The sequence below is a fragment of the Salarias fasciatus genome, chromosome 6 (assembly GCF_902148845.1).
Source record: "Salarias fasciatus chromosome 6, fSalaFa1.1, whole genome shotgun sequence".
Classification (NCBI taxonomy): domain Eukaryota; kingdom Metazoa; phylum Chordata; class Actinopteri; order Blenniiformes; family Blenniidae; genus Salarias; species Salarias fasciatus.
The window spans coordinates 23676443-23694203 of record NC_043750.1 but is presented as its reverse complement, the minus strand read 5'-3'; the positions used below and the strand labels follow the sequence as shown (position 1 = coordinate 23694203).

Below are 17761 nucleotides of genomic sequence, written 5' to 3'. Positions count from 1 at the left end.
ATATTTCATGCTATTATTACCGGAGCATACCAAAGGCATCTCTTTGCCACTATCATTACCACGTGAAGGTATCCATTTACTACTGCCGCACTCGCAGGGTGTCGGTGGCCCCGGTAAGAATCCATCACTGAGCGGCTGCAACACGCTTCAAAAAAAAAAAAAGTTTGAATAGTTTACACAGTCCGCCTTTGTGTTGCGGTCGCCTTTGTGTGTGCTCGGCGTAACTCGATAAACAGCCATGAATGAGCGCTGCTGAGAGCAAGCAGTGGGTAATCAATGATTTCACTCAGGATTCTCAGATTCGCCATGGGAGCGGAGTTTGTTTGTTCTCTCTCACCAGCCCTGCATTTTTTTGTCCAGGGATCCTCTTGTCATTAGTTGTCATTACAGCTCTCTCACCTCGGCTTCAGACGTGTAATAAGGAGGTTGGGGGGGGGGGGGGGGGGGGGGATTAGGTGGCTCGGCCATGTTTCCTAAAGCCAGGCGTCCCCACTGCCGAAACAACGCCGGCCAGTATGTCTAGAATGCAAATTACAAGTCGATGTGTAGTCAAAGCAATGGTTAACACGCTGAAATCACCGGACAGCATACGGGAGTGCATTTTAGGTGTCGCAGAACAAGATTAACAGATTGGAATCTGGTTTAATGAAACAGCAAAATGATGAGTAATTCATGATTTTACAGAGGCTGACAGCTTGTAGTGGATATTAAAGACCACCATGAGAAAGAATCGTGTGCAGGAAATTGCACTCGTCCAACATAAATAAGAAATGCAAATCCAAGGCATCCTGAGCAGAGGCATGGAGTAAAAGGAGGGATAAATGCTTGAGGAGTCTGTTAAGAGACGTGGTGGTAACAGGAGCAGAAAATAGAGGAGAGCAGGTGAAGCAAGGAGGTGCAGCGCAGTCATGTACACACATGCAAATGCACTAATAAGAGAAAAGAGCTGACAATAGGGAAAGCATGAGACGTCTTCTATGCTTCTGCCAAGAAGATGCCCTTGCTTGACTGCTCATGTGTTTGACTGGCAGAGACCAGTGTTGCAGAACAATCCCATTTTTACCAGGGTCAAGCGTTCCGCTCTCAGTTTTTTGTTTTTTTTTTCTGCTTGTAACCGTCACAATACGCCAGATAACTTCATCTACTGAGGTCAAAACACTCGGCATCAATATCGCAGTGTTCACAACTTATTATCATTTCTAACACGCTTAAGAGATTTGCGTAGAATTTTATCCGGGGGAGCAGGACAACTTGACCTTAAACGTGTAAAACAGCACACATGATAAGACATCTGCCGCAGCTTCAGGGTGAATCGCTGCTCACAAAGCGCATGAAAGGTGAATCTGAAGAATTCCGCTGCCACACCCGTTCCATATACCTCGTCTTCCCAGTAACGCAGGAGCAAAACCTGCCCTTCGGCTACAGGAAAAAAAAGAAAACAGACCTTGCAACCGACTCAGCCAGATTTGCTTTCCGCTTTTCTTTTTTTTTTTTCCCCCTCCCTCCCTTGCTCTTTTTCTTGTTCCTCTGGCTTTGTTCTTCAAAGCTACTCAGCCACACAGTGGCAGTGAGGTCGAGTCTTCAGACAGCCAACACGTTTTAAGCTATCAAGACCGGCAGGTATTTTATGTAGATACGCGCATAAATCCACATCCTGTGCAGACACACAATACCTTTATTCTCTGGGAAAACCTCGACACGGGGAAGACGCCTTTGAAATTTGCTCCGGAAAACCTAGCGCGAAACCCTTAACCACATGTCACAAGTTAAGTCGGGTTCTAAATATAGCTTCACGCTGTCAATAGGGGATGGAAACACATAAAATAGGAGTTTATCTCCCGTTCTGATCCCACTCTGGTAGTTTGTGCCGAGGCATCTGCCAGCGACCTCAGACGCGGTGATTATGTGCAGCTAACTCAACATAAGGCGGCACTTCCTTGCGGATGGTGTTTGCTTTGAACGATCCCGGTTAATTTCGCTCACCCCTTCCCCACATTCCTCGGCCGTCTCAGGCCTCCAGCTCACATGCTTGCATAAACTTTCTCAGTGCGCCCCCCTCCTCTTTCCACGGCCCTGGCAAAATGCTTGGAATTCCTCTACCTCGTCGTTGAGCCGAGTGCGATACCAACCGCCGCACCGGAAAAGTTAGGACACTGTGCAAAAAGAAATTAAACCAGGAATCTTCCACTTGTTTGGTTTCTTTAACCCCTAATTGCACGTATAAGACTGGCTGTGTTTCCACCAACTTTATAGCTTTTTTCATTTTCACGCTGATTTTGAACTTGATGAACATAAAACATTTAAACACGTCGGGACAAAAGCATGCGTTGCTTCATCCTTCTTTTCTAACTTCAGCGATTCAGATTTTCACAGTTTTGAGGTTGGATTTCCTTCTTTTTAAAAACCCATTCTCAGTTGTTACGAGTCCTCGGCTGCTCAGCAGACCGAGGGGGGGCCGTTGTCTGACTTCTCTACTCATAATACCTTTTCAATAGGACAGATCTGCGGGCAGGCCAGCCATGCACACACTCTCGTTGTGTCAGAAGCTGCACTGTTGGAGCACGTGCATGAGGGGGCCTGGGGCTCTCTTGTTGATACAACCATAGACTACCTCACAGAGCGCCTGTAAAATCCCCACATGCCATGGAAGCAATCGTAGTGTTCATCTTCACTTGCCTGACTGTCATTTTTGTTTTTGTTTTTTTTAATTTGGGATTTGAAAAATTCCATCAAAACAAAGTTTTCTGTTGCCGTGAAACTTGTGTTCACTTTGTTTTAAAGTTAAAGGATATAAAGTTTGTAAATAGATGACTATGTTTGTTAGTGTTACTACATAAGAACAATAAATTAGCAGAAAACATCTTAAACGGACTTCTCTAAAAGCTTCTTTAATATCTCAAATAAACCAAAGCAATTGCTACAAAAACCCTGAAGTGCTGTTAATGTAAATATTTACTCTTATTTTTCCTCCCTAGTTTAAGTTGTGAAGGTTCTTCATTGTTCATAGATGCTCTCTCAGTTTATTTCACGTAACACTTGTGTGTCCAAACACCCATAATTTAACAGTCCACGAATCACAGCATTTCACACAGCACAGAGGAATAACGCCTATAATGATGATATAGCGCCACAGAAGAAGAACTGGTTTATCTTATCTCCCTCGACACACTGGGCACATTTTTCCAGCCTGTTGAGCCTGTGGACCATTTCCACTTGTTGCTCCACTGAACACGTTACACAGGCAGAAAAATCACTTTCGGCAGCTGGCTTGAGGGAAAGTTTCTTTACAAACATTTGAGTGTTGTATATCTATGTAACAGCAGCACAATCAGAGAAAGAAAACATGAAAATTTTTCACTCTGTGAGACCAAAAATACATATCTTCAGTTCCAGTTGTTCCATATCTGCCACGCATGACTGAATGGATGTTTCTTCGCCTATTTAAACAAAAATTCCCATTAATTCCAGTCGAGATAGCTTTTGGGATTTAGCTGATGGTACAAAGCTGCCATTGTTGCTGGGAACAGTGTTGTTTCAAAGGCCTTTCCGACAGGCCTCGGAGCCATATTCCTTGATTCAATATCACAGTGTGATCTGAACAGATACGATATCCTAACCCTAAAAGACCCTCAGCCTGCTCATCTGATCACAATGGGCCCATCTCCATTCATTTGTCTGCCCTCTGTAACACTCTGTGGGTGTCTGAGCCTCTTCATTTACATCTGCATTGATCCACTTTTCCATGTCTCTTCATCTATATTAACAGTGTACACCTTGTGCTGCAGACATTCTTCAAAAAGCCAAGACTGACACCAGAAAAAAAAAAAAAGAATATGTGTATACCGCCATGCTTTCTGCTCACCGGCCACAAAGAACTAAGAAAAATAATCTAGTTCCACATACATGAAGACATAGTAATACAACAACGGATCGATACCTATGGTTGCAGCAAGGGATTGAAAAATGGTCAATCACAATACAGGAAAATAGGGTTGTGCCAATTCCAGCTCATTACTGAGGATAAAGCAATTGCAGCCATGTTAAAAAAAAAATAAATAAATAAAATAAAAGGATCCCAAACAGCGACAGAAGAGCCGAGACGCTCACTGGTGCTGAATGCTGACGCAAAAAGACGGAATCGGGGTTTTTCTTCTCTATCAATGCTAAGTGATGCCAAATTTTGCTGCAACTTTATCCGCTAATTGACACCTAGTTGGTCTATATATTACCTATGTTTCAACAAGGAAGATTGGAAATGCAAATACTAATGCTATCAGTACCTGAAGCATCTATAAAAACCGGTATCAGTGCAGTAATTAACTCATTATTATAAAATCATGCCTAATGTGTTGCTTGCTGACAGTCACACTTCAGGATCGATACCATACTGTAAATATGAAGTTGCTGACCTCTCCTGAGTCTGCTGGCAACCTCGTGACAACAAGACTCCGATGAGCCTGAAAGCAGCCAAGAGGAGCCCACATAATGATCTACTGAAATACGTAAGGTATTTTTGTACCTTACGTCACAACAACAGTAGCAATAATGTACATTGTGTTAATGAGATAACCCCAGACGTGCTGCTGAGGAACTTTTGTTCACACCTGTTGATCATTAAAGAACTTTACATTAACTATAAAGACAATAGAATGGTCTTACTTTTCAGTTTACTGGATAACATATGGAGGATATCTGAGGCGTTCGGGTACAGTGTTGAGAACTGGTCAACGTGCTTTGGAAATGTTCAAAACTCAACACACAAACTTTCATTGTGCATTTATAATAGGGGAACAGACTTGAATTTAAAAAAATATGACCCAAATAACTGAGGTCCTTGACTCAATTAGCTAAATTTAGAGCGTAACCAACAACAGCAGTGAGTCAGGAGACTCTATGTTCCAAGTTTATTCAATTTTCATCTATTTTTGGGATTTCTTTGTGAATATCTGGGCACTCCTGACTCAGAGAATGCTTCCAAAGTATAAATAAAACAAAGGAATAATGGAAAACACACTTCAACTTAAAAATAAATAAATAAATAAAAGGTAATGAAAAGAAAGAGAAGGGACAAATTTGCAGGACCCTTCAAACAAATCGCATGACTTAAACTTCCAGATGGGAAATTTTAATACCATGCCGATAAGATCACAATTTTAGGCTGACGGACAGGAAAACGTATTTTCACAGCACTAGAGTGCATTTGCAGTCACGGCTGTCACCCGTCAGACAGCATGAAATTGCCTGTAAATGCTTCAAATAGTTGCTGAAAGTTGAATAAAAGGATAAAAGCGTATCAATAATTAAGGAGAGCGAGAGAGTCGCCGGGAAAAATCCTGGGATGTGTCTGTTGGCAGAAAGCTAATGCTTCCAGCATCACGTCTGTAAGATGCACTGATTGGAGGAATCAGTAACTCAAAGACAGAAAGTTGGACAATATATTAAGTTTTTTTTTTTTTTATTCCCCTGGAAATAAGTGAACGGTCTGTTTGCACCAGGCTCGGTTTTCAAAAGTTCTTTGTAGCCAAATGCTGGACGACGAAGCTTCAGAAATGTCAAATCGGCCGTGCATCAAAAAGAAGCGAGGCAACAGATCCAACCCGTGACTGAGGGTTAGCATGACACGAATAAACAAACAATGGAGCACGTCCTGTGCGTAAGACACAACTCAAGGTTTCTTTAAAAAGATTTAATGGACTGAGAGAACAACATACTATAACGAGGGAAAGTGTGTTTTTCATTTAGCAACCTACAATCAAGTCGGTCGCTCCGCACATTCCTGGTCCCATCTCCACAGTAACAGCGCTCAAGCAAAGACTATTTGGAGTCATGCGCCACTTAGCAGTCCAACTTTTATCTCAGACGTGCAGAGAATTCAGGACAAGAGGGCAGCGGTTCCCACTTTCCAAATTATACATTGTTTCAAGATACTGACCACAAACAAGAACAGGCATACGTCTCCTCAATATCGCTAAGAATCTGTTTACTCTGACACGGAGACGACGGGGAGAGAAGTGAATAGCTGGCAGGGTTTTTTTTTTTCTCTCTCTCTCTACTGGAAATGGAACAAGACTTTGTCATGATGCATCAAACTGTTTCATTTGGTCTCACAATAGAGCCTTTCACAGCGCAGGCTGCAAACAGCTTCAAGTGAAAGGGCAATGCATATTTTATCCAACAAGAAAGGGCAATGCATACATTACAGAACCAGCATCTGCGTCTTGTGTAGACTCAACACACGCTGCTGTGGTCACCTTGTGCACTGGATAATTTCATCGCGAGTCGAAAAACAATTTGCTTTGAAAACACCTTCAAAGTCAGTTCTGTCTCCCTCAGCAGAGAGGAATCGGCTTCACATGGGGGAATTGTGATAATGGAGTTTAGTGTCCAGTCAAAGCCAAACTTTTAAATATGCCTGGAAAAAAAAAAAAAAAGAAAGAAACTGCATGTTTCTTGAGCAGGTGCCCAAACCAGGAACAGGATTTTCATAATTCTCTTTAGCCAAAGAGATTACTATTTAGAATTTAATGGTTTTTGTTGGTGCCTCCACTAGTTCATCCAAAAAAAATTGCTTGATCAATAAGGCGTGATTCACTTGAACTTCCAGACAAGTCTCAACCCAGGCTTCCTGATCTGCACAGTCATCTTCCCTTATCACAGACAGAGGAAAATAAAAAGACGATTACTCACCGGCTATAAAAAAAAATCCCCAGATATCTGTGGACTGTTACCTGATGTAAGGTGTGTCAGGCTGAGTCAGGTCTACGTTAAAAACTGGAGACTTGTTCAGGTTCTTCATGAAAAGAAAGCATTGTTGCATTCGTTTGACGACCTAATTTTATTGGGTCTTTTTCTCTTGTTTTGTGGGATTTTTTTTACTAACTGAAAAAACAGTTGAAGCGAAAAAAGCCTCAATATTTAGTCACATGGTAAGTAGCGGGGGTGTGAAATTTCAGGAGTTATAATCCAACTTTTTCCAGTTCTGACCTACATACAGCGCGCAGAGCTACAGTAGATTATTTTCCAGCCGCAGCGCTGACTGAGCAACATCTAAGAGTTTGTGTCCAGCCCAGGAGAGCCAGCAATTGTCTTTTGAAAATATAACTTTATCAGACATTTGCAGCACTTTTTATTTCTTTCAAATTGGCACCAGCACTTCAAAACCAATATCAGTTGGGCTCCAACATGCTAAGGTAGAAGTCACTGATAACTTTACAAGTAAAGTGTAGCTTTCTTTCTGAGCAACATAGCTGAAAAGCAACATGTAACAGTAAATGGCAACCTGTCCTAAACTGATACGATGGATATTTTTCTCAAAGTTCAGCAGCACAAACCAAGATAAAAAGCTAATACTGGCCTTGGATTAGGCAGAAAGAAGTGAGTCTTGCTGTATTGAAAGTCTTTAGCTTTGACTATGAAGTTCAGTTCTGCCATTCTCAGGCTCTCCAGTTTCTTTTGGTCCCTATCAGTCAAAATTTGCTATTAACAAACTTTCCCATTACAGCGATGAGAGGTCATTTTTAGTACCCGGCATGGGAAAGGGTCCGGAAAAGAGTCTTGATAATAAGGAGTATGTTTAAATTGAGATGGCACCAATCCAGGGACCGCGGAGCTTTTAATAACACTGAGAATGTCTGCGCAAACAGTTGCCATGGACTCCCCGAGCAGTCAGACAGAGAGGGACCGAAACCGAGGAAGAGGAGGACGTGGCTTGAATAAGAGCCTCTCTTTAACCTAAGGTGGAGGTAAATGAGAACAGAGGAAGACTCAAAAAACAGCAACTCGGAACAATTTTAGAAGTTATGACTGGATCTTCGGGAAAAAGTATGTTTATTTCCTGCATAGTTTTTCAACATTAGTCAAACGGAAATGATTTAATATCACTTCAATACATCCTGCATTCAATGTCAAACTGAAAGAATATCCATTCATATTGTGGAACAAGGACAAGCAAAAGACGACAGCTCAAGGCTGACGGATTCCAAACACACACAACTGCATGGAGTTTAGGATTATAGGCATTAAGTAAAACAGAAAAAGACTTCCGTAGCCCTTTCTCACTCTGTCCCACACTGAAAGAGTAATTTAAAGTCTGAAGGTGTGCGGCTCCTGGCAGTTTTCCTCACCACCACTTTTTTTCCATTTGTTTTCTAATTTTGAACCATTTTAAGATACTCTGGTTAAGATTCACAACATGCAGCTGCAGCGCTGCGTATATGGAGGGGTGTGCACCCATGCTTATATTTTCCTTTTTGGAAGCTTGATATTCTAAATGCATATGGTCGCCTGACACACCACACCCTTCATCTAGTGAAATCATAGGAGGGGCATTACCACCTTGGCTGTATTTAGTTGTCTACTGACCTCAGATGAAATCTATAATAATAGGACCAAGCCCAGGACAATCCTATCATTGCACCTCCTGATAATCACTTAATATAGGACTGAGGGATTAAGCAGAAGATCAAACCGAGCTCTCAGAATGAGTGCTCTACATGGGATTTGGAGTCAAATGTGGATGCCAGTTGCAGGCCTGCATGTGACTCCATCAAGACTAATACTGTAGTAAAGGATTGGCTGGTATCACTGCATTTTTGAAAATCCTGGCAGGATCAGTCAACAATACACTCCTTTGCTATATTAAACCGAAACAGAGAGTCTCCATTTGGAGCATGTACTTATCCTATATCACTAAAGGAGCCCAAAAAGATTGGGCCTCCGATTCATTCTGGGTTGAAATTTGACGTCAGCTGGTTTACACAAACAAAACTGTATGCACTATTTACCGACAGAAAGTTTTGTTGAAAGCAGTAACACGCCGGACCTTTATTGCCCAAGGTGGCTCTCAAATACCTCCTCAAGTGTAATTTACTGTAACTTCAGCATATAAAAGAATATTCTGCTTGGTGGGGAAAAGCCTCAACAATCAGGTCCAGTAGATCTATACAGAAGCTCCAATGCCACCAGCAAGGTCACACTTGGAGGTCAAAGACTTAATTTAGCTGATTTTCTTCCGCACTTTTTAACAGAACAGTTTTTTACTGAGCATTAGTGCTTATTCGTGATATAAACTATTTGTTACTGATCATTTTGTTTTTTAATTATGTGTTTCACAATGTGCATCAGAAGTGTTTAGACATGCAGATAACTGGCATCACACAACACAGCACATCTGATCATTTCATCCAGCCACGAGTCACACATGTGACAATGACTTCTCCTTTCTGAGCTTTTTCTCACCAGTGTGACACACAACAAACCCTGGTAAATGTTTGGAATAATGTTGAGGTCAAGGAAAAAACAGCTTGCCAGCCAAGCTTACAGAACAGCCAGAGTTCCTCTTGCTCCTTTCACAATTGCACGGTAATACATTCAGATTTTATTCAAGTCAGTTTATTACGAAATGAGGCTGAACCTGAATTAAAGCTGATTCTCCGCATATAAATGCAGCCACGGGTTTGAGCACAGAATCACAGTATCGCTCTTCATAAAACAAAATCTCATTACAAACCAGCAATCCAGCCGCTACCACAGAAACAATAACAGACACACCACAACTGACAAACAGCCTTGGAGGACGAAGCCTTCATAAAGGCTCATCTCCTCGTGCTAAATTTACCGGGCAAGCAGAGAAAAGACATTTCCCAACAGGTTCACTGCTGAGACTTCCTGTCAACTTATTTAATCATTCACATATATCTGATTCTCAATCAGCAAGAACCTATACAAAGAAACTGCTTTCACGACAGAAAGAGTCAGCGAAAGACTTGATAAATCACAATTCTATCTTTGTTATGCAGGTTTAAAATATGAGGTTGCATGTTATGCCAAGAAAAATTAATGCATTATGCATTAGGTTACACTGGTTCGTTTTGACATTAAATATGCATAGTGAGAAGAAGAGAGAATTTCATATCAAATGGGGGGAAAGTCACATTAAGCCATCCAACAATGTGGTTAACAGGTTTAAAAGGGACGGCACAGAGCCAGATCTCAAACACCCAGCTCAGGTGATTGTTGGGTTTTTGGACAGGAAGTCCCAGAATTCCAGACTGCTTAATTTCAGCTAATTTGAGTCAGCTGCTGAAATGACTCCGGGCAGCTGAGCATGTATTAACATATTTTCTGCAACACAATAAAAATGTACCAGTAAATCCGTACAATCAGTACAATACTGCAAAATATGAACCCATTATCAAATTCCATTACAATATTTTAACCTTGGGTCAATCAGATTTGACCATTTTCCAAATTGAATCTGTTTTAAAAAGGATTTTCCATGAATATGGTGAGAGTGTGGCTGGAGGTAGTGGGGGTTGAGATCACACAGAATCTTTTTAGTATCACAGTGACTACTCAGGAATGTTCACAAAAAAGGTCTGAGAGACAGCTGGACCATCTGTTCCTGTCGTCAATTCTCCCGAAGAAGAAATATTAGCGGAATCGGGAACTTTGCTCATCTCTTCGAAGACAATCTTAGCTCATTGTTCCACACAGTGCAACATGTAAACTTTAGTGCTGTAAAACTTTCCTTACTAAAGTCAAACTCAACTCAAACTGCTGTATGGTACTTTGATTTCAACATGTGTGTATGATTGGTGTGTGTGTGTGTGTGTGTGTGTCTGTCTCTCTGTAATGAACTGGTTCATCCACAGTTAGCTGGAATCAGCTCCAGCTCCGCACTACCCTTAACAGGGTATAAGAAAAAGGGATGGATAAAAACAAACTTCACATTAGTCATCAGAAAAACGACTCACCTGTTTCCTCGTCTATGGAGAATATTCCCAGCCCAGACCCGTCTCGGATGGAGTATCGAATCTCTCCATCCCGTCCTTGATCTTCATCTTCAGCTGTGACAGTCATCACTGAAGTCCCAACAAGCACGTCCTCTTTTATAAATCCCTTTCCCACAAATGATCGGAAGAGCGGCCTGTAGAGGTTCTCATTAACATCCACCACGTCCACCTCGATGAAACAGGTCGACGACAGAGAGATGGGTTTTCCTTTGTCTTTAGCTTTCGCTGTCAAGTTGTACACCTGTTTTGTTTCATAATCGAGATTCTGCACGATACGCAGAGCACCGCTGAGTTTGTCCACTTCGAAATTCCCGTCGCCATTATCGATGAGGCTGTATCGTACCTGACTGGAAGGTCCGAGGTCAGGGTCGTGAGCCTCCAGCCACATAATCACAGTACCGATGGGAAGGTCCTCCCTCACCTTCACTCGATAATTGGGGGGAACAAACTTTGGTGGATTATCGTTCACATCTTCCAGGGTGATTTTAAGTGGCACCGTGGACACTAATTGAGGGTCATTTGTTGCCTGGTCACGTGCAGCAATCTTCAACACATAAAATGGATGTATCTCACGATCCAAGGGCTTTGTCACAGTCACAACGCCAGTAACCTCATTGATCGCGAAATGGTTTGTGCCTCCAAAGATTGAATACCTAACGACTCCATTGTCACCTTTATCCTTGTCTGTCGAATCCACCTGGATAATTTCAGTCCCAACAGGTGTGCTTTCGCTTATTTCAACTGTGTACGAATCTTGTAAAAACTGGGGGCTGTTGTCATTGGCGTCTAAGATTTTAACATCCAAGAGGCGCGATGACGACTTCTGCGGTATCCCAAGATCATAAACTGTCACATTGAGAGTGTAGTGGTCCGTTGTTTCTCTGTCGAGAGGGGAATAAACCAAAAGCCAGCCAGTTTCCATATCAACTATAAAACGGCTTTCCGTATCTCCACCCGAAATAACATACACTAGCTTTCCATTAAAGCCACTGTCTGAGTCAGTGGCACTTAAATGAACAATGCGGGCCCCGACAGTGAGGTCTTCTTTGACTTCAATCACACTGGGGAAAGACTCTGCAAACTGAGGAGTGTACCGGTTGACGGAGTGAATGTCCATAAAGTTGTCATCCTGCTCAGCTTGCGTGTGGATTTTGCTGCCCTGCAGAAGCTTTTCAGCCAACATGGTAGCGACACCAGTCTCCACACATTTCAACTGGACGGGCTTGCGGGCCGTGATGACAGTTATGTTCATGAACATTGGCCAAGTCTCATGTTCGCCGTCAGTTGCCACGATTTGTAAACTATGAAAGGACACTTTAGCTGCCTCTCCCTCACTCAGTGTGTGCTTCAGCGACAGCATGCCAGAGTTTGGGTTCAGTTCAAACAGATCCAGATCGTTTCCAGCTTTAATATTGTACCGTACAAGCTGCAGTTCATCAGCATCTATGGCAGACGCCGTTGTTATCTGCTCTCCCACACCGTGATCTCTGGGCACAGTCACTTCGCAGTCCACATTTTCAAACAAAGGCTTATTGTCATTCAGGTTATTTAATGTTATGGTGACTGATGCCTCTACCTCTCTCCGGAAAGGGGATCCCCAATCTGATGCCCGGACTTTAAGATTGTAAATCCTGGGCATGAGCTCGTAATCTAGGACTTCTGAGGTACTGATCACCCCGGAAAAATAATCAATAACAAACGGCTGAGGGTTGAGATTGGTAATGCTGTAGGTGACGTAGCCGTTCTCCCCTCTGTCTAGATCAGTGGCTTTCACTGTTAACACACTGGTCCCTATGGGTACATTCTCATCAACGCTGGCCTTGTAAGATGTCTGCTGGAACTCAGGGGCATTGTTGTTCACATCAATCACGCCAACGATCACTTTTGTGGCTGCTTTTTTGTCGCTGGTGATCACATCGAGCTCAAATTGTGAGGAAGTATCAGCATTGATCGGTCCTGTGGTGCTGATTAAGCCAGTATCTGGATTTATGGCGAACCTGTTCTTGTCAGATTTGTGTTTAAAAGCATACTTTAGCTGAGGATACTTTGGCACAGCTGTTACCATAGTGACAGGTGTGTGAAGCGGGGCAAATTCACTCAGGTTGACTCTGTAAACGGCCTTTTCAAAAACAGGAGGACCCACTTTGAACTGAGCAGAAGTGACATGTACCAATTTAGCAGATGAAAATTGAGGGGGGCTGCCTTTGTCCTTTGCCTGCAGAGTGAGATTGTATCCGTAAGGCTGGCTATCCCAGTCTACAACTTTGACTGCTTTAATTTTATATTCCTTGCTCCCGGGACTGATTCTGACAGCCTTGAACTGCTGAAGAGGGTCACCGGCTACAATACTCAATGAGGCTATTTCTCCATTTGGTCCCTGATCGTTGTCCTCGACCGTGACGATGGCGTAGGTGGGATCGTGGTCGACATCAGAAGGGGCAAGGGTCACTGCAGTGATCACGGGGGCATGCTCATTGGCCTGCTCCACCCTCACTGTGAGTTTGGCCATGCTACTGAAACCACTGCTGCCGTACAGCTTCATTCCCCTGTCCACCGCCAGAATCTCCAACTCGTACAGCTTCGTCTCAGAGAAGTCCAGCTTGCCGGTCAGTGTCACCACACCGCTTGTCGGATGAACCGCAAACATGTCCGTCCACTCTCGGAAACTATAGTAGTACTCTCCATTCGTACCGATGTCTGCGTCAGTCGCCGTTACCTTGGCCACACTGCTGCGGATGGCCGTGTTCTCTGGCAGAGAGATGCTGTAGGACGTTGGCGAAAAGAGAGGCCTCAGATCGTTCGTGTCCAATACCTGCACCTTAACTCTGGTGCGACACTCAAAGTTGGTGCTCCTTTCCGAGGCTTTGACGGTCAGTATGTAGTGGTCCTTAACCTCCCTGTTCAGAATGGCAGTGCTGCCTCCTTTGGTCCTTATTCGCAAAAAATTGAAATCTCCCAGCAGGTACTCCTCCGCTTTGAACAAGTTCTCATTATCTCCAGAGATGATTTTGTACCGTATCTCCCATGTAGGGTCTGTGATATAGATTCCCATCTTGGTGTGGCTCTCCAAGTAAGTCTTAGCAGCGGAGTTCTCATATATGGTGGCATTGTAAACAGAGTGCGTGAATTGCATGGAGGCAGCCCTCACCATCCTTTGGTTCTCTGCATAGCCACAGAAAAGCTGCAGGAGCAGCACAAGCAGCGGAAGCAAATGCTTCTCCATTATCGTACCGTGATCTTCACAGAACCACCTGGCAAAGAAAAAAAAGAGTATTTAGAATCACAGACAATTTAAGGTTATTACCTGTAATTGAAATCAATAAGATAAAAGAGGTATATTGAAAAAAATATATTACTGCCTGTCTGAACAAACAAAGCTGCCACAATGCTGTGAAATGCTGCTTTTTGATCCTAGACTCCAAGACGCCTTGAAATGTTATGACATGTGATAGTGAGGCTGATAAATGGCTAAATGGGCTCCTCGTGGAAATAGGATGAGGTATAGCAGTCAGTCAGGTGGAGAGATCTAAGCCTGTGCTGCTCCCAGGTCTGCACAGCGCCAGATGCCAGCTTGATGCACTTCACCAGTATCGTCAGTGTGAGGAGGTCAGAAAAAGCGAGCACACACGTCCACAAGTGAATCTGACATAAAAACGCTCAAGATTTGAAAATAATGACGCTTTATACTTTACTGAAATGAACATTAAAAGGCACACTCTACCCATGACACTGCTGTACAGGCTGTAAAAGGTTCATACTATTATAATTACAAAAAAAGAAGACGGCAATGTGGTAGATCAAACTGAAAAATGGTCTTTACAATGTCGTCTGAATACAATCAGAGTTAAATCCGGTGCAGAGATGACTATACAACTGCTTTAAAATCGCACACTCATTCGTTTATAGCCGCTTTACAGCGTCTCAGTGTGGGAGTCTTCTGTACAAAGGCAAATAAAAACCAGGACGTTGCCATGTCTGCGCGACAGCGCTTGGTAATAAATAATAATAAAAAAAAACTGCGTTATTTACTTTTGGTGTGTCCGTACAAAGGTTTAGTTATTGATGGTTTATTGAGGGTTAAAAAGTAACCGAGTCAAATCACTTTAAAACCAAAACTATCGCCTGCAGGTACAAAAGAACCATCTGCTGACTGTCGACCACTGAAGGAAAAAAAGATACAAAGTAAAGCGAAAACTTGTGTTTCTTTCTTATACTATCAGCAGACAATCACTGAGACGCGTTTCTCGGTAAATTGTGCTAACTTTGTATAGGGAAAAAAAACTTAAAAGTCAACAGAAAATAAGTTTGGCACCTCGAGGCTCTTTCATTTCTGACCCCATCCCCCATCTAAAGCCATTCACTTCTTAAAACGACGGCAGCCGAGCGCTGCGAAGACTCGCTCCGAGGAGGGGAAAAAAAAGAAGAAAAAACCCACACATTTCACACACAACACAAACTCCAACTGGAATACAAACAGAAAACACACACAGCTTTCAAATACGACGTTCAAGCTGGATTTTTACCACAGCTAAAGTTGCCCAAAGCGGCAGAGAAAGCGGGCGAGCGGCGCGTTTGTTCCACAATAGAAAGAGCGAGCTGAACTTTTAGAACGCGCTACAGAGATGCGGCGCGCAAAGCATCGATCCACCTACCTCTGCTTTCACAAATCTCGCAGATTGGGAGGTTTTGCATGTAGTTTGTGTATTCCAAATCTCAGCATGGTAATACGTGTACTTCTCTCTGCTCCGCTACTCCATCTGCCACCAGCAGGGAGCCTCTCTCCCTCTCTCTCTCTCTCTCTCGCTCTCTCTCGCTCTCTTTCTCTCTCTCACCGCTTCCCTCTCTCTCCCTCTCCGGAGCTGCCCGGTATCTCTCCGCGCTGCGCACGTCCGGATCTACTTCTGGCACGGAGAGGATAAAACCTTTCCGCTGTGAACCCACGACCAGGGGCGATCTGATTTATTTTCGCATAAAATACTTCCTTTCCCCCCGCCACCGAAAAAGAAAGAAGGGGGAAAAAAAGAGTGTCCTGTACTGAATCACTTTATTTGAATCTGCCAGCTAGTTTTGCTTCAGGGCAACCAGCTGCTTATTGTTGAAAGGACTCAATAAAAGTTACCAACCACGGGGACTCGCTTTTGACGGCATCCTGATTGTGATTATAGTCTACGTGCAGAAAATGAAAAGCCACTTCGCCTTTTTTTAAATGCACATTCAGATCTTTTATTCTAAGCACCCTTTCCATGCACATTTAATTACAATCTAACTAAGCAGTTTATTTAATAATGCAATGCAGCCACTTCCTCCTCAGGTGAAAGAAGATACCCTTGTACAAAGGACAAAAGCTTTGACAAAGCCAATGTTCACCTTTGCAGCTGCAGCGTCGCCGGCAACATATTATTTAGGCTACTTTGACAGGTTATTTTTTGCATGACCTCTTCCCTGTCTGACAATAAAAATTGAAATTGAACTATAATTTATGATCGCTTTGTTGGGAAAATATGACCCCAGAATATGCATCGTAATTTTATTGTCACCATAAAGAATATGCAAAAACCAGTGGAATTCCAGGGCTGCCCTGATGATGATGATGAGTAGGTTGGCGATAATTGCAAATGCAACATTTCTCGTGTGGATCATTGCATTTTATGTGCTTCAGCGTCTGTTGTTCAGACTATATTCTCATGCCCTTTCAGATGAATTATCATTATTATTATTATTATTATTAGTATTATTATTATTATTATTATTATTGATCATTATGGAGATACAGTGTATATGTGTTTTGGCATTAGAACAGGGTGACTGATAGTGATAGCACATTCCCCACGAAGGCTCTGATCCCATCAACCCCCCTCTTCTCATAGCTTTCCTGACTGATTCTCAGACTAAAAGCCGCGCTCTCTCTCTCTCTCTCTCTCTCTCTCTCTCTCTCTCTCTCTCTCTCTCTCTCTCTCTCTCTCTCTCTCTCTCTCTCTCTCTCTCTCTCTCTCTCTCTCTCTCTCTCTCTCTCTCTCTCTCTCTCAGGAGTGAGGCTGTTATACGATTGATGGCGCTGTCTCACTGTTCTTTCCCGGACTGCAGTGATCCAGCTGGTGCGCCTGCAGAAAGCCTGTGCTGCATGCAGCTCGACAACTTGTCAACACGCAGCGTGCTCCTTCGTGCGCGCGCGTGTGAGTGTGTGTTGGTCGTATGCATGCGTGCCGGTGAGCAAAGCGTGCGTGTTTGTGCATTTGGTGGTCTGGCACAAGTCGCGGGCGCTCACTTTTTTTAGTTGAGCGCAAAGTTTTAGTAGTCGTGCAAAGAGAAAGAAATAAAAACTAAAGCTGTATTTTAACACTGCTCGAGGCTTCTTACCGGATCAGCGGGATGATTGCCGGCTGTCGCTCCAAACTTCCGATCACATAAATTCCAGCAGTTTGCGTTGACTGATGTTTGCGTGCATCCTCCCGATGGTTGAGTTTGTGACTTTCCCCGCTCTTCGGTCCCTCTCGGAGTCAGGTCCGCTCGGGCTTCCTCTCACATGGTGGCTCGGTACAGGAGAGCTGTGGGCGACTCTGCGCCTCGCGCCTCTGCTCCACGGCGGCTCAGGTGGGGTGGCATACTGCTGGTGCCTTCAGGTGGTGTCGGAAATACCGCAATCCCGAACGGAGCGCAGCGCAGCGCAGCGCGAGACGAGAATAGTAGAGAGGGAGAGAAATGTCAGCGTCGTGATTTTCTTGCCTACTCTCTTCTCCTCCTCGGGAAAGTAACGGGACTACTGAAGGGGGCGGCGCAGCGAGAAGAAATCCCATCAACAACTTACGGTGAAAGTGATGTATACTGACCTGTTAGTTGACACACAGATAAATCCTACTTAGCTTAATGACTTAATTAAAAACTGCCTGCAGAAAATTTACAGCCCCACCGTGGCTGGAAATGAAATTATTTGTTTTGGTTTTTTTTTTGTTTGTTTGTTTGTTTTTGCA

At 43.4% G+C, this 17761-nt stretch overlaps 1 protein-coding gene across 11 annotated transcripts in view; it reads right to left on the bottom strand.

The window, feature by feature from the left end:
- The window catches only part of fat1a (FAT atypical cadherin 1a), a 72641-nt gene extending 55380 nt beyond the window's left edge, over positions 1 to 17261 (bottom strand). For 10 of the 11 annotated variants that reach the window (XR_003931664.1, XR_003931666.1, XR_003931667.1 and 7 more), the window contains exons 1-2: positions 15446 to 15613; positions 10755 to 14044 (exon numbers count right to left, since the gene is read on the bottom strand). Coding sequence is in view for 7 of the 11 variants with exons in the window: in XM_030094124.1 (XP_029949984.1) it covers positions 10755 to 14016 (3262 nt within the window). In the remaining 4 variants the exon portion in view is untranslated. Of the gene's footprint in view, positions 1 to 10754; positions 14045 to 15445; positions 15614 to 17150 lie in introns of those variants that run through there. The other variant, XM_030094125.1, reaches the window with a different exon arrangement.
- Positions 17262 to 17761: the final 500 nt, after the last annotated feature.